Here is a 22,029-nt window from a genome sequence, read left to right as displayed (position 1 = left end):
CACATTAAGCTCTTTAAGTTTTTCTTGCATCTCGGATGTAGTCATGTCCAGTTGTAGGCACTCATTTCCACCAGCCATACTGCCTTCATGTACATTTTCCATATTATTGAAAACCAAGGCAAAGTATTCATTTGGTTTTTGGACCATTCCTAGATTATCTTTAATCTCCTTCCCATCCATACTGCATAGCACCCCGACCTTCATCCTTCCTTTTCTTTTTTTATTTACATAACTAAATAACTTATTATTATTTACTTTAATTTCCTTGGCAAGAGCAAATTCAGCATGACTTTAATCAATTCTCACTTTGTGCCTACATTTTATAACATCCATGATGTGGCTTTCTTTGCTGATCAACCCCTTTTTCCAGTCCCTTGAGGTTCTCGCCTTATTCCTAATAATTTTTTTTGAGATGGTTATTCATCCGTATGGGTCTTGGCCTTTCCCTACACGTTTTTTCCCCTTGTTTGGGATGCAAATTTTAGTTGGTTTTTGCACAGTAGCTAATTTAAAGAAATTCCAAGCCTCCTCCACAGTTAAGTCCTTGAGCTCTTCAGGCCAGCTGGCTTTCTTGACTAATTCCTTCAATTTCCCGAAATCTGCCCTTTTCAAATCAAAAACCATAGTTGATGATCTGGGTTTGATTATCCTTCCATTTAATTTAAACTGAATCAACCTGTGAGCACTCTATCCAAGGTTATTTCCAATGGCCAGCTCATCTGTGATGTACTCACTATTTACCAAAATGAAGTCTAAAATTGCATCATGTCTTGTTGGTTCAGCGATGATTTGATGAAGAGAGCTGTCCTCTGTCACATCCAGGAATAACTGAGCCTTACCATTATTAGTTGGATGTATTTTCCAATCTATATCTAGGAAGTTAAAGTTTCCCATTATGACACAATTCCAAAAGTATTTATTGTTCTAATTATAATAAAGAGATCACTATTCATATTGGAATCTGACCCATGAGTTCTATGAGAGAGACAAGAGACTGAAGGTGGGCGAGGTAATATCTTTTATTGGACCAACTTCTGTTGGTGAAAGAGACACGCTTTTGGGCTACGCAGAGTTTTTCCTCAGGTCTGGGCTTCTATAGCAGACCCATAACACTATCCGAACAGAACCTCTTTTACAATCCTTCAGCAAAAAGGTTTTGATCCAAACAGTTTCTGTTTTGTCCACAGTATCACTTTGTATTTCTTTACAGTTTACCATTTCATGGATGTACAATGTCATCCCACCAACTTTGCCTTTATTTCTATTTCTCCTAAACAGCACACACCCTTCAATGCCGGTATTCCAGTCCTGAGTGCTATTGCACTATGTTCCTATGATCCCTGTAATAGCTACTCTGATCTCCTGCAGCAGTAATTCCAGTTCCTCCTATGTGGGGGAAGTTATCAGATTCAGAGGGCAGTAGCAAAAGATTGCAGAGGCAGAGCCTTCCAATACCAACATATTTTTTTCCCCGAGGCCAATGTGTGATTCAATCCAGAGTAACCCACAAGCTGTGCTGAGCAATTCATAGGAAGAGGCCCTATGAGTCCATATAACAGCCATCTCAGTGTCATTAGGCTCAGAGCCAACAGTTCCTACCAGGAACTAGCGGAGTGTATATAGTGACAGGGCTCATTGATGACTTGAGCTGCCAGCTGAAACATGGACAGGTTCTGTGAGTGAAACTTCTTGTCTTAGAACTTTTGCAATGGGATGTGATGGGTTGCAATTCTGGGCACAGAAGGATGGGACAGTTTGCCCTTTTGGGCCCATCTTACTTTATCAGTTAGCTGATGATATTCAATTAGCTTTATTATTTCACATCTTTCTCTTCCTCTCGTTACCATCATTGTCTTTTTCTTTTTCTCCCTCTTTTACAGTTGATTTTCTCCCAGAATCCTTTACTCCTTTTTAAGTGTGGAATTTAGCGAACACAACACCAATGGTGTATTTTTGTTTGTACTTGGCTTCAGCTACACATTAAGATCAATGTTATTGTCCAATGCTCCGGTACAGAGAATGTGTTGGGGACAAATTAGGATTTCAGGAGATGGAGGAAGTTACTTGTGGGGCAGCTGTTTTAGATTTGATTCAGACTAATAGAGAGGAACTGGTTGAGAATCTGAAGGTGAAAATCTAAGTTAATTTTACAGCTGCTGGAAATGTATCATATGAAAAATAATTTATGGAAAATTTTAATTTCTATAAAAATCATTTTTAATGAAAAAATGAGAACTGAATTTGTTTTTCAAAAACCGAAATATTTTGGAAACAGCAGAAAAATGATTATTTGTGGGGCTTCTTTTTTGTTTTTGTTTTTGTTACTTTTTGCTTGCTTTTTAGTCAATAAAACAGAAAATTTCAATGAGAATTTTTGGAAAAAATGAAATCTGTGCATTTAAAAAATATCAAAGGAAAAATACCATTTTGTGTCCAGTATTAGTTCATTTTATTTCTGCACTGGGGAATTTTTATCTGCAAAGCCTTCACTTATGTTAGATGGAAGATTCTAGCAGTCACATGACTTTTTCTGTTACTCCTCCATAGTCCAAAATACTTGACTTCATGGCATGGAATTTGGATGGGACTGATGCCAAACCCACACTGCATGGATTTAGCTGGAGGGGCTGGTTAATGAGAGACTCACGGTGTATGGTTATGAAGGAGACTGGAGAGGAGGAACATGGGGAGACTGTGAGAGCTGCAATGTATTTAGTGTGCTGGTATCTTGTTCTTTGTCAAAATTCTGATTTGCCCCTCGCAATGTAGTAGAACTGAACATCCGATGCTTGCTGGAGATCAGGGCATTTATGAGGATTAGCTGCTTGAGGTTCACTTCAGATGAGCAAAATAATGTCGGTAGATTGGAGAAAGCAATATGAAGAATTACTGAGCCATACATCAGCCCCCACAACTGGGTGGGGCTGAGCATGATTTGAAATAAATGTTAGGGGTTTTGGTTCGATCAAAGATTACTGCTGGGTGCTCAGGGGGAAGTCATCACCATGATACAAATTTCTTTCCATCTTTGGGTGAACATTCCCACTTGCCTGCAAATTAATTTCAAATCCATCAGTAAATCCCAAATGAATGTATAACATAAGTCCCAAGTACATTAAAGGTTGTTATAAGAAGCAATGGTCTTAAATTGCAGCAAAGGCTGTTTAGGTTGGATGTTAGAAAAAACTTCCTAACTGTCAGGGTGGTTAAGCACTGGAATAAATTGCCTAGGGAGGTTGCAGAATCTCCATCATTGGAGATTTTTAAGAGCAGGTTAGACAAACACCTGTCAGGGATGGTCTAGATAATACTTAGTCCTGCCTTGAGTGCAGGTGACTGGACTAAAAGACCTCTTGGGGTCCCTTTCCAATCCTACATGTCTATGATTCCTCCAGGAGTTCCATGCAGTGCAGAGAGTTCCACACCCTTGTCAACACAGCTGTAGTTTTTAGGAACTGAACCAGGAGCATGGAACTCATGTGGTGTGTAGGACCTTTTCTGACCCAGGACGAATTCCACCCTAAATTGTTTTCATGCCCCAGATGAGCTTTGGAAGTGATTACCCTTGCTAACCTGTTGCTAGAGCTACCCTCTGCAAATTAATCGCTGTTTGGTATGTAGCTCTATGGAAATTAACCTACAGAGAGTATTTCCTGTTCTGTAATTTAATTGCAAAAACAGCAGTTGTGGCAACTCCTATCTCCAGCCCACGCATCCCTTTGGAAATCCTAGCAAATCATGTACAGAACATGCAAAAGATGTAGATAATTACAGAGGAAGAACATAGTAATTATTGAGAGCATCAATGCCTTCAATTTACTCCTTTCTGGTTTCACCTATGAAAATGCATTACATAAACATATTTCTGGTTGCGGTGATCATAAACAATTTCTGATTTCAAAAGATGGGATGGGTTACTCAGGTTACTTTCAGTGATTCTGAAATATATGGCATTGGACTCAGATAGAGTTGGGAATTTAAAGGGCACTGGATTTTAGGGGGAAAATAGTGTCTTATTCTTCCAACACCCGGAAAAATTACACTTTGTACTTTTAAAATTATTTTTCATTTCTCCAGAAAGGTTCTTGGAATTTGGATTTCTCCCCTCAATCTACAAGGCTGTGTCTACACTACAGTTGCTACCATGTCGGGAACAAAGTTAGAATACATTTGTTCCCAGATCTGTTTGTACACAGGTCCATTTTGTACTGGAAATGGGACCTGAAATATGTCCCCTAACTTGGAACATAGGCCTCCATATCATTAGCGGCTCAGTTTTTGGACTGAGTCAAAGCTTGGATTGAGTGTAGCTTGGTCAGGGGTGTGAGAAAAAGGAGATTTTGCATCCCTGATCTGGGGGCTCTCTGTCTGCCAGACCAGTCACTGGTGCAAATTAAAGGAGGCTCAGAGATGCTCTACTTTGTCATAGAAATCATAGAACAGTAGGGCAGAAAGGGATCTCAAGAGGTCGTCTAGTCCATCTTCCTGCTGAGGCAGGAACAAATAAACCTAGACAATCCCTGACAGGTGTTTGTCTAACTTGATCTTAAAAACCTCCAATGACGGAGATTCCACATAGTTAACCTGTTCCGGTGCTTAACTATCCTTACAGTTACACATTTTCCCCAAATATCTAAGCTAAATCTCAGTTGCTACAAATTAAGCTAATTACTTCTTGTCCTTCCCTTGGTGGATATAGAGAACAATGGCTCATCATCCCCTTGATAACAATCTTTTACATATTTGAAGATGGTTATCATGTCCCCCTTCAGCCTTCTGTTCCCTAGACTAAAGATGCCCAATTCCTTCAACCTTTCCTCTTAGCTAGTCAACCAGTGGAACTCCGTGCCAGAGGATATTGTGAAGGCCAAGACTATAACTAGATACATTCATGGAGGATAGGTCCCATTAATGGCTCTTAGCTAGGATGGGCAGGGATGGTGTCCCTAGCCTCTATTTGCCAGGAGCTGGGAATGGGTGACAAGGGATGGATCACTTCATAATTACCTGTTCAGTTCATTCCCTCTGGGGCACCTGGCATTGGCCACTGTTGGAAGACAGGGTATGGGGCTAGATGGACCTTTGGTCTGACCCAGTCTGGCCATTCTTATGTTCTTAGCTCATGTTTCCTAAACCTCTTATCATTGTTATTGCTCTTCTCTGGACTGTAGTTCCTCATACTGGTCACCGTTGAGGCCACAGAGCCAAGTAGAGCAGAGGAGTTGCCTCCCGTGTCACACATACATCACTCCAGTTAATGACATTTGCCTTTTCACAACAGCAGCACATTCTTCTTTTTCCTTGCAACAGTCCCATCAAATAGGGTCAGCTCTCCGAGTCCTATCCCTCGTGTCAGTTTATGCCATGTTTTTAATGCCAGCTGTCAGCTTGACACCAACCCTCCTCCTTTTTCAGCCGGGCTTGGGACCAGGTATGGTTGACTCATGCAATTTGTGATCCACTATTAGCTCCCAGATCCTTTTCAGAAAGACTACTTCCTAGTCAGTCATTTTGTGTTTGTGCATTTGATTTTCCTTCCTAAGTGCAATACTTTGCATTTGTCTTTGTTGAATTCTTGTTATTCATGTTGGACCAGTTCTCCAATTTATCAAAATCATTTTCAGTTTCCAATCCTGTCCTCCAAAGTGCTTGCAACCCCTTCCAGCTTGGTCCAAGTGCTAGCAACCCCTTTCAGCTTAGTGACACCTACAAATTTCATACCCACATGCTCTACTCCATCATCCAAACCTTTGATGAAAACATTTCATAGTACCAGACCCAGGATAGACCTCTGTCGGATACTAGATACATCCTCCCAGACTGACATCAAATCATTGATAAATTACTCTTTGAATAGGGTTTTTTAACCAGTTGTGCACCCACCTTATATTCATTTCTCCTAAACCACATTTCCCTAGTTTTCTTATGAAAATGTCACGTAGGACAGACTGTGTGAAAAACCTTACAAAAATCAAGCTATTTCATGCCATGTCTTGCAAGATATATTTATTTCAGCAGCCAGTGGCCCACAGGGGCAGTCAGAGATCTCTGGGATATAAAGTTAATGCCTTTTTTGCCAGGCAATGCTACCTATGTTAGCATGGGAAGGAAGGGTGGTGTGGGTGCTGCTAAGGTTGCTCTGAACCATACAATAGAATTTAGATGGTTAAATTGATCTTTTAAAGCTCTAAGTGGAGTGGGAATTGATTATGTGATGAACCACACGTTTCTCCATGTGACACTTCCATAGTTGTGCTCAACAGAAGAGACAGCGCCTTCACACTCAATGAGGGGAGAATCATGGAAAAAACAAAAATTTATTTTGTCTAATGGAAAGGAACAACATACCTGAGTTTTTGAATGACATAAAGCAGACTCTCGTTAGGTCCCTCAATTCAGCTCATGAGGCCAAATATTGAAGACCTCATTCAGAGTCACAGTGTCCACTATACATGATTTTCTCCTGCATCATTCCCTCTGAGAATGGCCAGCCCCCAGATTGTTAGATCCCTGTGGAACACACAGATCTAAGTGTATTTGAGAGGGTGGGGCCAGGACCCTTAATGGTAGATTGTGGTTTGAATAGTCCATGTGATATTTTACAGTTTATAAGACAACTGTGAGGGTCTGAGTATTCACTTTGCTGCTTTCAACTTATATGCTCACTGCATTTGATCATAATAAAACTCCTTGTTTGTTAATATATCTGAGCTCCACAGCTGAGACTCTTAGCCTCCCCCTACAGCTCAGATGGATCATATCAATGACATAACTGAGCTCTGTGGTCTAAGAGAATGAGTTTGCTTCACCATTTGTGTCATCTGTTTTCTTTCCATCTCTTTCTCTCTAGTACTCCTCCAGATCTTCCTCCTGGTGGTAGTCCCAAGTTTACAGATTCTCCCTGGCATAGAGACAAAGTGGGAAAAATGCTTCATTGACCCTGACTATGAAGAACTAGTGGCTATTGCCAAAAATGGACTGGAAAATGGGTGTCGTTCAAAGAAGGTGGTGATCGTTGGGGCAGGAATAAGTGGACTCACCGCTGCCAAACTGTTGAAAGATGCTGGTTGTAAGGTAATTCCATGGGCAGCATGTAATGGATGCTGGGGAAGGCTAAGACTCCCCAAACCTCGCATCACTGGGGGGGAAGGCAGTGGTGGATTGCCACATGGGTCCACAGGGCCCGTGCCCAGGGACCCCGAACCAATTTAGGGCCACTGGAAAAAATTCCCCCACCATAACCCCGGGGCTGGAGAAGCTCTTGCTCCCCGCTGCGGCACAGAGCTTTTTTGGTCTCAGGGTCACAGTGGGGGGGAGGGTGCGGAAAGGAGCGAGTGGGTGCGGGCCCTCAGGGGGAAGACGCATAGCGGGGGCAGGGCTGCAGGGAAAGGGGCAGTCCCGGCTGGGGCTGAGAGCTTGACCCTGGCTGAGGCTGAGCTCTGAGCTGCTCCCCTCCACACCCCAGCCAGGACCGTGGGTGGGAGGGGCTGAGCTCTCAGCCCCCCTTCCTGGCCAGGGACACGGGGGGCTGAAAGCAGCGACTGGGGGCGTGGCCTCAATCAGAAAAGGTGGGGCAAGGGACTAGCCTCCCCAAGAGGAAGCTTCACCCCCTGCTCACGGGTAATTCTATTAACTGAGAGGAGCCAGAGACAGGCCAGGGAGTAAGTGCTCCCTTGAAACGGTCTTATTGCTTCTTTTTCATAGAGTAGACAATACTGAAGAATAAAACAAGGTGAACTTAAGTAAGCTAACTGTGAAAGGAAGGAAGCAAGAAAGCATAGTGCAGTATATTATTGCCATTTCCAGAGGGGAAAAGTTAATTAACTTAAAGTTAAGGTTGCCAGAATATTAATAACATTGCCGTAAGAAAACTTAAATACCAAAAATGTTGCAGGTAAAATAATCCCAATCCCTACATTTAATGGAAATGGTGATTAGTTAAGGGAATATTCTCAAAGGTTCATGTATTTCTAACAAAATTCTATACGCGTTAAAATTCATATTCACTATCTCACAACAACCTTAACTTTGCCCTTTGCTCTTTTTCTTTATTTTGTTTTTCCATCGAAGGTGCTACTCTCCTGGCTTGCCTGTGGGCCTTGAGAAAGACTGGAACCCATTATCCCTACCCATAGCCCATATATCTGCTACTTCCCCTCTCAGTATCGCCCAAGAAATACAGCTCCTAGAGCTGCAAAAGTCAACAGAAATCGCTTGGGCACTTATATGAGAAGGGCTTAGTTGTTGCATTAAAGACTCTCTCATTGAAAACCTGTTTTCTGTAATACACGGGAAAGGATAATATCTTCCATATTAGAATCTGTTTCTTGAGAGCCCAATTCAGGACTATATCTCTATTCAGGAAGATTGCTTGAGTACATTCTTAACTTTAAGCACATCCTTCAGTCCCATGGAGTTCAGATTCATCTTAAGCACATGCTTACACGGGTTCCCAAATCAAGGATAGAGTGCGTCCATAAATTGTCCAAAATTACTTTTATAAAATAAGCATTTTCTTTGTGTGGTGACCGTTTGCAATAGAAATGACAATAGATAAATCAATTGTTATCGTTCAAGAGAGAAATATACAGTAGAGGTTTTCAAACTCTTTGTATTTGTGACCCCTTTCACACATCAAGACTCTGAGTGTGACCCCCCCTTATAAATTAAAAATTGGGGGTTAATTTAATTTAATGGTGCTCGGGGCTGTCAGCCCCACAGAGCTGACAGCTTGCAACCCCCATGTAACCACCTTGCAACCCCCTGAGGGGTCATGACCCCATGGGCAGCTGGTGATCTGGCCAGTGGGGGAGGCTAGCCCCCGGCCCCTTCCCTTCTGTTCAAGATCCTGCCCCTCCCTTTTAGCCCACCTCCCCAGCAGGAGCCCAGAGCACCCCCACCGCAGCCCTGGGGAGGCCAGGTGATGCGGCAGCAGTGCCCCCAGCCCCAAAGCACCAGACAGTGCAGTCCGAGCACCAGGCAGCCAGCTCGGCCCCAGTGCCAGCCACCCCGAATCCCCATGACAGGCCAGCGAGCCCCAGTCCCAGCCAGCATGGGCTGGGGCAGAGCACTGGGAACTGCAGGAGGGGGACTGGAGGTGGAGGGTGGGCAGGGCTACACCAAGCTGTTTGGGGAGGCACAGCCTACCCCAGTCTATGATACCCGCTGCCCGTGCATGACCCCCAGTTTTAGAACCTCTGATACAGTCACCAGGTACCGGCAAGGGATTGAAAATCATAATCTGTATTTCGTTCCCAGGTTCTCATTCTGGAAGCCAGTCACCGTTTGGGAGGACGCATCATGACCCACAGAGAACAAGATTGGTATGTGGAGTTGGGAGCCATGCGTTTGCCAGGACATCACAGGTAATATACTGTTAACCCTCCTCAGCCACTAATCTTGTTCAGAATAGGGGAAGCCCTATTTTTAAAACTTTTGTGATAATTCCTGGGGGACGGGGGAACTCATTAAAGGCTCAAATTTGAATAGGCTAAAATGCCCCTTTACTCCATGACATCACGCTGTCAGTCTGTGTGCAGAGGGGAAAGAAATATCCATGGAGTTGTCACTTTTCCTGCATAGGTGGGCTGAGAGTAGGTGGGTACAAGTAGCTAAACCAGCCTAGAAGACACAGGTTTTAGGGCTGGACCAGATTAATTCCCCACCCCACCCCCGCAGCAAATGGGGAACTGGATATTAGAGTCATAATTAGGTCCCAGATATGTTCTTGGACTATGCAACTACACCACAATGGAGCGTTAAAGTGAAGTTACGACTGGGAGCATGTATCAGTAAATGAAGGACAAAACTCCACCTACAACACTTCAGTCAGCAAAACAACAATACTTTATAACCCAGGAAATCAACAGTTAAGGTTGATCTTACAAACCCCCCTCCCCCACATATTGGAAGGTTTGGACCTCATCATATAAAATACCAAGCTACCAATGCTCTGTCCCCATAGAGACCCCAGCCACCTTCCAGCCACGATTTCTTTCATACCTTCTTTGTAAAATGTGCTGGTTTTGTATTATGGATTTTTTCAAAGGGCTTTCTGAATATTTATTAGAGCTAGTCAGGGTTTCAGACTGACCAGCTGGTGACCACATAGGTCCTCCAATTTTCTGGGTCCATGTTGCTTATTGAAAAAAATGGGACTCAGGGTAAGTTTTATAATTAAACAGCAAAAAACTTAAGACAGCATTGACGTTGGCCTGTGATTGCTCATGCCCTCCCAAAAAATTGAGTTCCGCAAAACTCAAACCATCTAGAAACCAGAAAATACAGAGTCAAAGTAAATGCCCACAGAAACTTAACTTGGCCACTCTAGAACTGGCAATACTTACTGGGCAGTACCTGCATGCACGCCAGCTGCATTCACTGTGTTAGGTGTAGCTGTATTGTAATGGTGGAGGAATATGTTGGAGCAGGTTGGAAAAGTGGTGATTGCGACCTGAGGATGCCGAAGGATTTGTTTCAGGAGCATCATAGAGCTGTGGTTGTGATATGAGGAGATCTGGTTCCGAATCCGCCCATGTGTATTATCAAAGGAAAGAGGTGTACATGTACCTTGAAGTTCCAGACCACTTTTAAATGTTTCAAAAGGTCAAGTAGCAGCTCCTGTCCCATGGGGCTGGCTGGGCTCACCTCCCTGCTCCAGACACTGCAACCTCTGGTGTCCCCGTGCCACTCAGGTTTGGCCCAGCTGTCATGACGACAGGAGTCTGGTTAGGCCAAATCTGAGTGAGTGACCCTGCAACCCCATGAGCCAGGTCACAACTCCACTCAGACAAACGTGTTTTGACATTTCCAAATAGACATTGTTTGGCATTTTTCATTTCACTTTGGGGTAAAAATAATGTCAAAATCTGTTATTTTGACATTTCCCACAGGATAAAATGTACATTTGTCCAATCAGCTCTATATATGAGTCTACTACTACCTTCAGACAGCTTCATCTGGTTCTTTAGCTCAAGTACTAGTGGGCTTTGTTTTAAATCCACAGGTCCCTAAATTCAATCTGTGCATTTATACTAACTAGGAGCATTGTTAAGATGCATCTATATCACCAGCCTGTTTGTTTGTTTGTTTGTTTGTTTGTTTCCTGTTAAGAATTTTAGGAAGGGGCAGCTTTTGCTATCATGTCTCTTGTAATAATCAAGGAAAAGTCTGATTTTACAATTAGTAGAAGTAATACTTCCTCATGGGTTATCCTGAAAGTCAATGGGACTGTTCAGGGAGCAGACAATGTTGGGAGAGATGGTCTAAATTTCTCAAACAAAAAGTAGTTTTCATTGAAAAAAAATGACATTTTTCCAAATGTAAACTGTTTTGCGAATTTTCAAATTTTTTTAGTTTTGAGGAAAATTTTTCATTTCACTAAAATTTATATTCACTAAAATTGTAAACATACTTACAATCATTACTGAAATGGTTACCAAGGTGATTCATTTTCTGCAAAACATGGTTTGCAGTAAATACATTTTTTGATATTTTGTATTAAAAAGCTTGTGAAAATGGGTCTGATGCAAATGATGCCAAACTGAAATAACTTCCGTATTTCAAAAGTTTTCACAATTAAAAAAAGTAACCAGCACTAGTTGCACGATTGACTTTTGGTAAAGTGTGGATCTGGAGTCATTACACACAAATTATTTCAGTTACATGGGTAGGATTGTGGCATTTGTGTTAGAGGATCATATGCAAGCATATAACTTTCTTTCACATTTTTGAAATTTTCTCTTTTTTCCCCCCTTCCCTTTTTCTTTAGGCTTGTGCGTGAATTTATTAAAAAACTGAAACTGAAACTGAACCCGTTCTATAATAGTAATGACAAGGGCTGGTATTTCGTTAACAACATCAGGGCAAGAGCTGGAGAGGTAGATCGAAACCCTGATATCTTGCAATACCCCGTGCTTCCCACGGAAAGAGGAAAATCTGCCAGTGAGCTTTATAATCAGACACTGGATAAGGTATGTGTGTTGTGGAAAGGATTCGTGAATGTCGGTTTGTTCTCACTAAAGAGTTAACTTGGATTCTCGCTTGGGTGTTGGCCCTAAACCCCTAAAACTTAGTGGTCTTTTCAGCCCAGTCTCACTGGCACATTGGAGCCTGGACTTTGCTTTCACTTGCACTCCGCGATCGGCGGCGGCAGCAGTTCAGCGGCAGGTCCTTCGCTCCTAGAGGGAGTGAGGGACCTGCTGCCCCCGAATTGCCGCACATGCCACCCCTCTCCCTTGGCTGCCCCAAGCACCTGCTTGTTAAGCTGGTGCCTGGAGCCGGCCCTGCCCACTGTGCAGTGAAGATGGAGGATAAAATCCTTGGTTTCAGAGTAGCAGCCGTGTTAGTCTGTGTCTGCAAAATCCTTGAGTGCTGATAGGCCTCCAGTGCCTTCCCACAATTCCCCCTGGGTGGTGGTGCTCAGGAAGACAAACAAGTTCCAGGGATGAAATATAAAGTGGCTTTGTCTACTGCACCATAGAGAACCATGGAACATGCCTCTGGAAGTCCTAGCGACACACATGGGTCAACGTAGCACCATAGAAGGGACAGTCCCTTGTCTTCGCAGTGTGGCAGCTCATGCCCGTGGTAGGCTAACCAGATGCAGATTTTTTTGGTTGTTGAAAATTTGAAGTTAACCACTGTTAGAGAACTGTTAATTTGAATAGGTGATGGCTTCTCGCTTCTGAGAGTTTCGCTAGTTTTCTTTGTCGATTTACACACACAAAATTGCTAAATTATAGTTGTACGCATGAGACTTAGGCTCTCACGGTGTGTCTACACTGCAATAAAACACCAGTGTCTGCTGACTTGGGCTAATGGGGCTATAAAATTGCAGTGTAGATTTTTGGGCTTGAGCTGGAGCCTGGGCTCTGGGAACCCTCCCACGTTATGTGTTCCCAGAGCCCAGGCTCCAGCCCAAGCCCAAAAATCTACACCGCAATTTTATAGCCCCGCAACCTGAACTCCGTGAGCCCGAGTCAACTGACACGGGCCAGTTGCTGGTGTTTTATTGCAGTGTAGACATACTCTTAAAGGACAGATTTTCAAAGGTATTTACCGTCTAAAGAATGCAGAGAGGCACCTGGGGCTAGATTCAGAAAGGGACATAGATGCCACCAGAGCGATAGAGTGAGAATGACTCTATAGTCTAGTGCAGTGGTTCTCAACCAGGGGTATGTGGATGGTGATCAGATGTCGTCCCAATTTTATAGGGACAGTCCTGACATTTGGGGCTTTGTCTTATACAGGCGCCTATTACCCCCATCCCCGTCCCAATTTTCACACTTGCTATCTGGTCACTCTAGGTACATGTACCCCTGGGGGAAAGCAGAGGTCTTCCGGAGGGTACATCAACTCATCTAGATATTTGCCTAGTTTTACAACAGGCTACATAAAAAGCACTAGCGAAGTCAGAACAAACTAAAATTTCATACAGACAGTGACTTGTTTATACTGCTCTATGTACTGCACACTGAAATGTAAGTGCAATATTTATATTCCAGTTGATTTATTTTATAACTATAGGGTAAAAATGAGAAAGTCAGCAATTGTTCAGTAATAGTGGCTGTGACACTTTTGTATTTTTAGGTCTGATTTTGTAAGCAAGCTGTTTTCAAGTGAGGTGAAACTCGAGGGTATGCAAGACAAATTAGCCTCCTGCAAGGGGTACAGTCAGGGTTGCTGGGACAATTCGTATAGTGGGGGTGCTGAGAGCCATTGAACCAAACTGTAAACCCGGCCAGGGAGTGCAGCAGCACCCACAGCACCTATGGGTACAGTAGTCTGGAAAAGTTAAGAACCACTGGTCTAGTGGGTAGGACATTCATGTGGGAGACTCCGAATCCAATCCCCCTGCTCCACTGATTATTTATCCAAGCTGGAACAGCTTTAACAGGAGAGACTAAGGGAGGCCCCCATGAGGTGAGGTGGGAGACTCCTCCTTATCAGCTAGAAGGGGAACATGAACTGGTGGTCTCCCACATTGTGGAAATCCCCTAACCACTGGGGTAAAAGCTATGAGGGCTGTACTGTGCTGCTTGCTAGAAATGCTGTAGGTGGGAAGAGCTCACGGCTTAGAATCCAAAGCAGAGATAGGTGCTGAACTCCCTAAAATGGGGGGGATGGGGAAGGGCTTAAGACACATCCCTTTCCTTGGTGTCTCCCATTGGCTGGCTTAGGTGATTCTGTGTGCTGGCTTTTGTGGATTCTGTTCTGCAGCGCTTAGAGCATGCTATTCATTGTAGAGAGCCTGAGCACATGACTCAGGCTTTGTGAATCCCAGCAGTTTTCCAGGCAAAGAAAGTTAGGCATTGTGATGCTGAATGTTGCAACTCCTAAGTCCCATTGTGAATCTAGCCCATAATATTCCATGAGATTTAGGCACTTTTGGAAATCCATGTAGCTGCCTATCTGCATCTTTAGATGTCTAAATATCTTTGAAAATCTGGCCCTTAGGTACCTAAGTCACTTCTGGAAATCGGAGTTAGGCCCTATATTCACTTTTGAAAATTTTACATTTAGTCTATTTATTTTTGTTGTTTAGACTGTCTCAATGAAAGCAGTTCAGTCAGCTGGAGAATTGTAGGAGCAGAAAACAAGAGCACTATTAAAAAGATTTTGTTAACAGCTCTTTCACCTGGGCAGTCATGTCATGTCCTTCCCCCTTGTGCCTATGCCCTAGAATATGGCCTATAAGTACATTGTCACATACAGGGAAAATAATAAACTTTAAAGGTAAAGCCGTCAGCATGAAACAAACAACTGTTTTCTTGTTTGCTCCCCAGGTGACAACAAACTGCAGTGCTCTGAAAGAGAAATATGATTCCTTTTCCACAAAGGTAATTGAAGTTGGCATTCCAGTATCTTTAAATCTAAAGGTGCCGACTTTCTAAATCTTTCCTCACATTAGCCATGGAACTCCTTGTGGGATAGATCTTGCCAGGTCTACACGGTCCATGGTAGGAGATAATGCATCAGAACCCTCCTAAAGATTCTGGCCGGGCAGAGTTTGCATGCTCACTTCATGAGTCTTCCTGGGACACCGCATACTTCCCCCTTGGGTCTTCTTGGCTCTGATTTGTGGCACGGGGAGGGCAAGGACGTGGATCCATGTTATCTCTGTTTTTCCCTACCCAAAACTCCAACAAATAGAAAGGGAGCAGTCTCAGTGCTCCCATACTCCCAGTGTGTGTGTCATGAAGACACAACCCTATTCCAGTCCTGTGCAACCAACTTGGCATCTCTTCTTCCTATCCCAGCTCGCTGTGTGACATCCAGCTATGAATCTTCATCCACAATTATTTCTATGAGATAACCTTCCTCTGTGGCCCTACCAATCATTATTTTTACCCCACAGGAGATTTTGGACTGGACCATAGTTCTTTAACCAAAGACAATGATATCTTAGTAGGGACACTTTGGGTGAAATCCTGGCCACATTGAAGTCAATAGCAAAGCTCTGATTGACTTCACTCGGGTCAGGCTTTAACCTGGTGACTCAAAAGGGATGAGGGATTGGGTCTTGAATGTGAGCATCAGCATTATTTCAGTGGCTGGTAATGAGGAAGAAGACAAATCACACTGGAGGGTAGTGAATGGGTTTGACACCTCCCCTGCTTCATTGATATTGAATAATTCCTGTGTTCATTTGAAATGAAATATCCCTTTGACTGTCATTTCTCAATGAGGATATAATATGCATGCGCCTTCTACCATTTCCGCTCTTCCCCACCCAGGAGTATTTGATTAAAGAAGGAAATTTAAGTAGAGGAGCCATTGACATGATTGGTGACGTGATGAATGAAGATGGTGTATTCCACATGTCATTTCTTTACTCTGTCATGGTCTTTTCCACCTTCTCTGAGAAGAGGTGAGTAGAAAAGCATCTTTATTTACTTGCTTTGTATGTGGAAGCACAATGTGTCTATGGTTATTCAGTACATCCATCTGTCTGTCAACCTCCTACTATCTCATCCATTTGTCATCTCAGCTAACAGTACAGCTGGCTGCCTTCTCTGAAGAAGGCACTGATGGTCTGAATTGTCATAGAGGGTAGGTGCTCATTACTATAGATTTATAGCCACGGAAGGCCGGGGACACTTTCACTGGAGATGAGCTTGGCATTACTGAAAGTGTCCACAGCTTCTAACTAAGTGAGTTCTGATGGGATGGCATTCAATAATTAACTCCATAGTGCGAGTATGTGTTAAGGGTATATTGGACCGTAGCTGTGTCATATTTCAGGAAGCCCTTGGTCAAATGATCTCAAATCATGGCTCACTAATTCCACCCAGCACCTCCATGAGGCACACCAACTTCCAAGGCAATCTGAGAACCATGGGGATTTTAGAGCATTTAGAAGAAACAAGCTTTAAACTGAAAGCTGGCCTTAAGCTTAATTACCACAGACCTAGCATTCTGCTCTAATAAAACAAGGTAGAGTTGTACAGTCACTAGTGGCTAGATTCTCTCTCCTATTATGCAAGCTCTGCCTATTACTCTTGTGACATTCTCTCAGATAACTGTGGTCAGATGCTGTAACTGTTTGACTATCATCTTTCCCCCACCTTTCTTTCAGTTATGATGAGATCACAGGGGGATTCGATCAGCTTCCGCAAGCTTTCTACCAGGATATTCACAGGAGCGTTATATTTAACTCCCCAGTAGTGAAGATACTACAAGACAATGACCAAGTGAAAGTGTTTTACCGCAGACCACACACTTCATTCCCCTTATCTGTGATGGCCGACTATGTCCTTGTCACAGCTACGGCAAAAGCTACACGGCTCATTAAATTTTCTCCCCCTCTTTCTGCTAAGAAGACCCATGCCCTGCGCTCCATTCACTACGCAAGAGCCACTAAGATATTCTTGATCTGTTCTGAAAAATTTTGGCAGAAGGATGGAATCTATAATGGGAGGTCAATCACTGATCGCCCATCTAGAATCATCTACTACCCCAGCCACAATTTCTCCAGTGGGGCGGGGGTGATCCTGGCTTCCTACACCTGGGTGGATGATGCTGAATTCTTCATTCCCCTCGATGACGAAAAGTGTGTTGATGTGGTGCTGGAGGACCTGGCAGAAATCCACCAGGTGCCCAAGAATTATATCCAGAAGGTCTGCAATAAACACGTAATCAAGAAATGGGGCCTGGACAAATATACAATGGGAGGATATGTTTCATTCACCCCGTACCAGTTTGTTGACTACTCCAAAGCTTTGTTTCAGAATGAAGGGAGGGTCCATTTTTCAGGAGAACACACTGCCCAGCCTCATGCCTGGATCGAAACTTCTATGAAATCTGCTGTGAGAGCAGCCAGGAACATACATGGTGCTATAAATGCATTGCCCTGGCAACAGGAGAAGAAGCTGAAAGAAAATGAATTGTAATTAATAGTAATAATAATTATAATAAAGGTGATTGGGGATGCATCAGCTCCTGATTGGGGAATTAGAAATTGCACCGCAAATCACCAGGCATCAGTAGATTGTGACTTTATGTGCAGCCCTGAAGTGGGGGTGCATAAGATTCCTGCACCAGGAATAGACTGCTACACTCACACTGCTGCACTGCCTCGGTCACTGTGCTCAGCCACCAAAGGGTGAAACCCAGGTTGTGCCTAGTCCCCTAACTCCCCCGTGCTCCAGAAAGGCAATTTGTGAGCAAATAGCCTCAGTTACTCGTAGGTATCCTACTCCAAGGTCTGGGTAGCCCATGTTGGAGTGTAAAGGGGGTTTCTACTCCCTCCGATTTCCCTGATCAGGCACATAATCTGAACCACATTCTAACCTCCTGTCTAGGTTGCATGGAAACTGTGGTTGTTTTGCCTCCCGCTTCTGGAGCCAGCCACAATTCCAGCACCCTTGCAGATCCTGTCAGCCACCCCGGCACTCCCCAAAGCGGACAAGGTGCAGAAGTGAATGGCTGCACAGAGCAGTCTTCATCTCCAAACAGGTAGCAAAGTCGCTGCAGGAAAAATTGTCTCATAGGGCTCCTCCTGAGATGGGATAGATAGCTCTGCACCCCAGCCCATTCAGGTCTGTGCCTCAAAGACACAATCAGTCCATTGGTGATATGCGGTGCCTAATAGGAAGCCATTTAGCTCATCTTCAGCCTTGATTATGGTCATGGTCATTCCATGGTCTACTTGGATGGAAGCTGGCATGATGTATGTAGATGTTGACTATCCCTTGGATAGATTGTTAATAACTACATGCCATTGTAGTTTGCAAGGGTAAAATCCAAATTCATTTTCCTCTCAATGCCACAGGAAAATCTTACACACACCTCTGTTTACCCCAAAATCATGCCTCGCCACTTCTAACTCCAGCTAGAAAATTAAAACTATAGGAGAACATCAATCCACATCCCAAGGTATGAATCACATTGTCTAAGGAATCCCCCAAATTTGAAATTGCTAGCTGAAGCTCCCTCCTGGAAAATTGAAAAATAAGGATAAAAACCTTATTTCCTAAACAGACTGGCCCGTTGTATCCACTGATTGAATCATGTTCCAGATATATGAGTGGAAACTGCATGATTGAACTAACTAGGGAAAACAAAACAAAAAACAAAAACCCTTGTTGTTCGTCCCCAAAAAACTGAAGGATGAAGGTCTTAATACCCCCAGAATATGAACCACCTGCCTTTCACCACAAATTAAATCCCAAAAACTTGTACTCATGTCTGCCTTATGAATCTGATATACCGTCTCTCTACACGTGACCAATCTGTTTTATTCCTCCAATAGTATGTCTTTTATTTTGTTGTAAACCCCTAGAGAAGGTGAAAGGAAATGTATCAAAGAATGTAAAAAACTTGTCTATGAATTGTACGGAAGAAGAAGAAAAAAATCAAACAGTGAAAGATGTAAATACTTAAGATGTAAATACTTAATATGTATGGCTTTCGACTATTAAGAGGAATTACTTAAAAGGGGAAATTCTAAATAATAATGGGGGCTAATAGAGAAATACAATCTCTGAAATGAATAAAACCTAAAAAAAAATTCTGACAAGAAAAATATCCAATAAGTGCCATGAATGCCTTTTTCCAGCTACTGAAGGAAATAGCAGAGAAACTGGAGGAGTAGTAATGTGAGAGAACAATGGTAAGTTTAATTTAAAAATAAGATGATAACCATTCCCCAAAGACCGCAGGAAAGGGCATGGAACATGGGACCATTGAGTGGAACGTCTGAGGTCCTGAATGCACCAAAGAGCTGCTCATCCCCAAAAATGTGACTGGATACTTCGGACCAGCCAGTGTGGACAACCTCTCTCCTCCTCCCATGGTTACCAGGACTAAGAGGAAGTGTATTTCTCTTTGCTCTATTAAATATAAGTACCTGCAAAGTTAGCTGCACTGAGTCTGTGCTCTCTAACTACCCCTAGAAGAACTGAATTTTAGGATTTTGATTGAGTAATGCTACATGCTGGTTTATTCTTTACATGTCCAAACTGGTTGGCTGAAGGGAAATCTCAAAGAATAACTTTTAGGCAGGGTAGGTCAGCACAGAGTTCTATCAGAAAATGCTGGTTCTAAGGAATCAAGGTGTTCTGCAGCATAGGTGCTGGCTTCCTCATTTGCCCAGGGGTGCTTGATCCCCGCTCTCCAGACCTCGCTCCCACTCGACCCCTGTTCCCCCTCTTCCCCCCCCATTCCACCCCCTCCCCTGAGCGTGCCCTGCCCTTGCTCCTCTCCCTCCCCCCAGTGCCTTCTGCATGCCACTGAACAGCTGATCATGGCAGAGAGGAGCAGTGGGAGGAAGGGGGAAGAGCTAATTGGTGGGGTTGCCAGCAGGCAGGAGGCGCTGTGGGGGGGAGGAGGTGATCGGTGGGGCCACCGTTGGGTGCTGAGCACCCACTATTTTTTTTCCATGGATGCTCCAGCCCCAGAGCACCTACATAGTCGGCACCAATGTTCTGCAGGTATGTATTAATTCCATTGCCATTTTCTATGCTAGCAGACACATAGGTCAAAAACTAGGTCACCCACCAGCCACCTAAATGGTAGGTGAGCTATCAGGGTCTCAGGGACTCCTGGTTCTGAAGCAACTTGTATGCTTGACTGCCTGGGAGCCCCCTGAGCAGCCAGGAAAACCACCTACCTTTTTTGAACTCTTACAAGATTTATTATGAAATGGAAAATTCCATTCCCATGTAGGTCTATTTTTATGTGGTTCCTTCTGATGTTTTAAACTAGTCCCTCTCAAACTAATCAGCAGGAATTAAGCATATTCATCAAAAGCAGGAGACAAAGTGCAACTTTCATTCCTTTAAGAGTTATATTATATATGTTAATTGTATTAGAAGTTCAAAAGAATTGTTGAGAACTGATTATTATAAAGTAACTGTTGTAAGAAAGAACTGTAGACAATTTGATTGTTCTGTGCTTGGCCCCAGCATTAGGCTATGTCAATTGCTTTCGCAACTGTATGTTGTATTCAATATGTGCCTGGAACTGCTAGCATCCAAACTTAATCTACAAGCCTTCTTTAAACGGTTGATTGTATACATATAGACTTGATGGTGAATTAATAAAACTGTTTACTTAAGAATAGCAAAATGTCCTGATTTGAGAAGAACTGTCCAAGGTAAAAGTTGTCCTGAGATGATCCTATCATTAAAATTAGTAAGGTAACCATCTCTGGATTTGGGGTGGCTTTATTAAATTTCATACTGTGACAAAGTTCCTCCTCTATCTTGGTGGGTCCTTCGCTTATTGGTGGATTTTCTTGCCTCAGAGATTCACCATGTGGGTTGGGGAACAGCCTAGAGACCTTCCCCTCTGGAAGAACCCACAGTCCAGGTCAATTGGGAGGTTTGGGGGGAACCCAGGCCCACCCTCTACTCCGGGTTCCAGCCCAGGGCCCTGTGGACTGCAGCTGTCTAGAGTGCCTCCTGTAACAGCTGCATGACAGCTACAACTCCCTGGGCTACTTCCCCATGGCCTCCTCCAAACACCTTCCTTATTCTCACCACAGGACCTTCCTCCTGGTGTCTGATAATGCTTGTGCTCCTCAGTCCTCCAGCAGCACACCCTCTCACTCTCAGCTCCTTGCGCCTCTTGCTCCCAGCTCTTAACACTCACACCACAAACTGAAGTGAGCTCCTTTTTAAAAACCCAGGTGCCCTGATTAGCCTGCCTTAATTGATTCTAGCAGTTTCTTCGTAATTGGCTCCAGATGTCCTAATTAGCCTGCCTGAACTGGTTCTAGCAGGTTCCTGATTACTCTAGTGCAGCCCCTGCTCTGGTCACTCAGGGAACAGAAAACTACTCTTCCAGTGACCAGTATATTTGCCCTCTACCAGACTCCTGTACCCCACTGGTCTGGGTCTGTCACAATACACATATGAGCTATAATATTTACTAAAAATAGGCAAATCGTATTTGTTACATTTGGGCTTTAAAGTCGAACTGGCACCTGGCAAATTTATAAAAGTTGACCCCCATTTATGCTTACACCAGTAGAGACTTGCAGAAAACCCCTTGGCAAATAGATAGAGGGACCTTGTCATGGGCAGCACATAATGGAGACCAGGGGAGGCTAAGCCTCCCCAAACCCCATGACACTGGGGAAGGACAGGCAGTGGTGGATTTGGGGCCTCCTGAAAATCTCCCCCACCATAGTCCCAGGGCTGGAGGAGAGCTCGCTAAGTGGCTTCAGAGCCACTTCGGGCACACAGAGCTTTTCCGGTCTGTGGGGTCATAGCGGGGGAGGGGAGAAGGAGCACACAGGGGAGGGGCCTTGGGTGGGAGAGGCGGAGTGGGGGCAGAACTGGGGCAGGGCCACGGGGGAAGGGGCAGAATGGGGTGGGGCCATGGATGGGGCCTTGGGCAAAATGGGGGAGCCCCAGCCCCAGGTAGAGCAGAAAGCTCCACCGTGGTCCCAGCTGAGGCTGAGAGTTTGACCCCTGCTGAGGCCAAGCTCTCAGCGCCCCCATACCCAGGGGCCACGACCAAGCTCTCATCCCCCTCACCCTGGGCCATAGGCGGTGGGGGAGGGGAGCTGAGAGCAGCAAG

The 22,029-nt window shown here is 44.0% G+C and overlaps 1 protein-coding gene across 1 annotated transcript; it reads left to right on the top strand.

Moving 5' to 3' along the window:
• The first annotated feature begins 1,662 nt into the window (after positions 1–1,662).
• LOC117887178 (L-amino-acid oxidase-like) lies at positions 1,663–17,393 on the top strand. The gene is made up of 7 exons (XM_034789506.1): positions 1,663–1,675; positions 6,851–7,074; positions 9,259–9,365; positions 11,771–11,972; positions 14,787–14,840; positions 15,738–15,871; positions 16,580–17,393. Exons 1-7 carry the CDS (start codon positions 1,663–1,665, stop codon positions 17,391–17,393), a joined length of 1,548 nt encoding a protein of 515 aa, XP_034645397.1.
• Positions 17,394–22,029: the final 4,636 nt, after the last annotated feature.

This window comes from Trachemys scripta, chromosome 14, assembly GCF_013100865.1.
Source record: "Trachemys scripta elegans isolate TJP31775 chromosome 14, CAS_Tse_1.0, whole genome shotgun sequence".
Classification (NCBI taxonomy): Eukaryota; Metazoa; Chordata; order Testudines; family Emydidae; genus Trachemys; species Trachemys scripta.
This window is presented reverse-complemented; position numbering and strand designations above follow the sequence as displayed.

Coding starts and splice junctions, on each gene's coding strand:
- LOC117887178 (XM_034789506.1), top strand. Junction 11,973..14,786: donor ATAATCAGACACTGGATAAG/GTATGTGTGTTG, acceptor TTTGCTCCCCAG/GTGACAACAAACTGCAGTGC. Junction 14,841..15,737: donor ATGATTCCTTTTCCACAAAG/GTAATTGAAGTT, acceptor TTCCCCACCCAG/GAGTATTTGATTAAAGAAGG.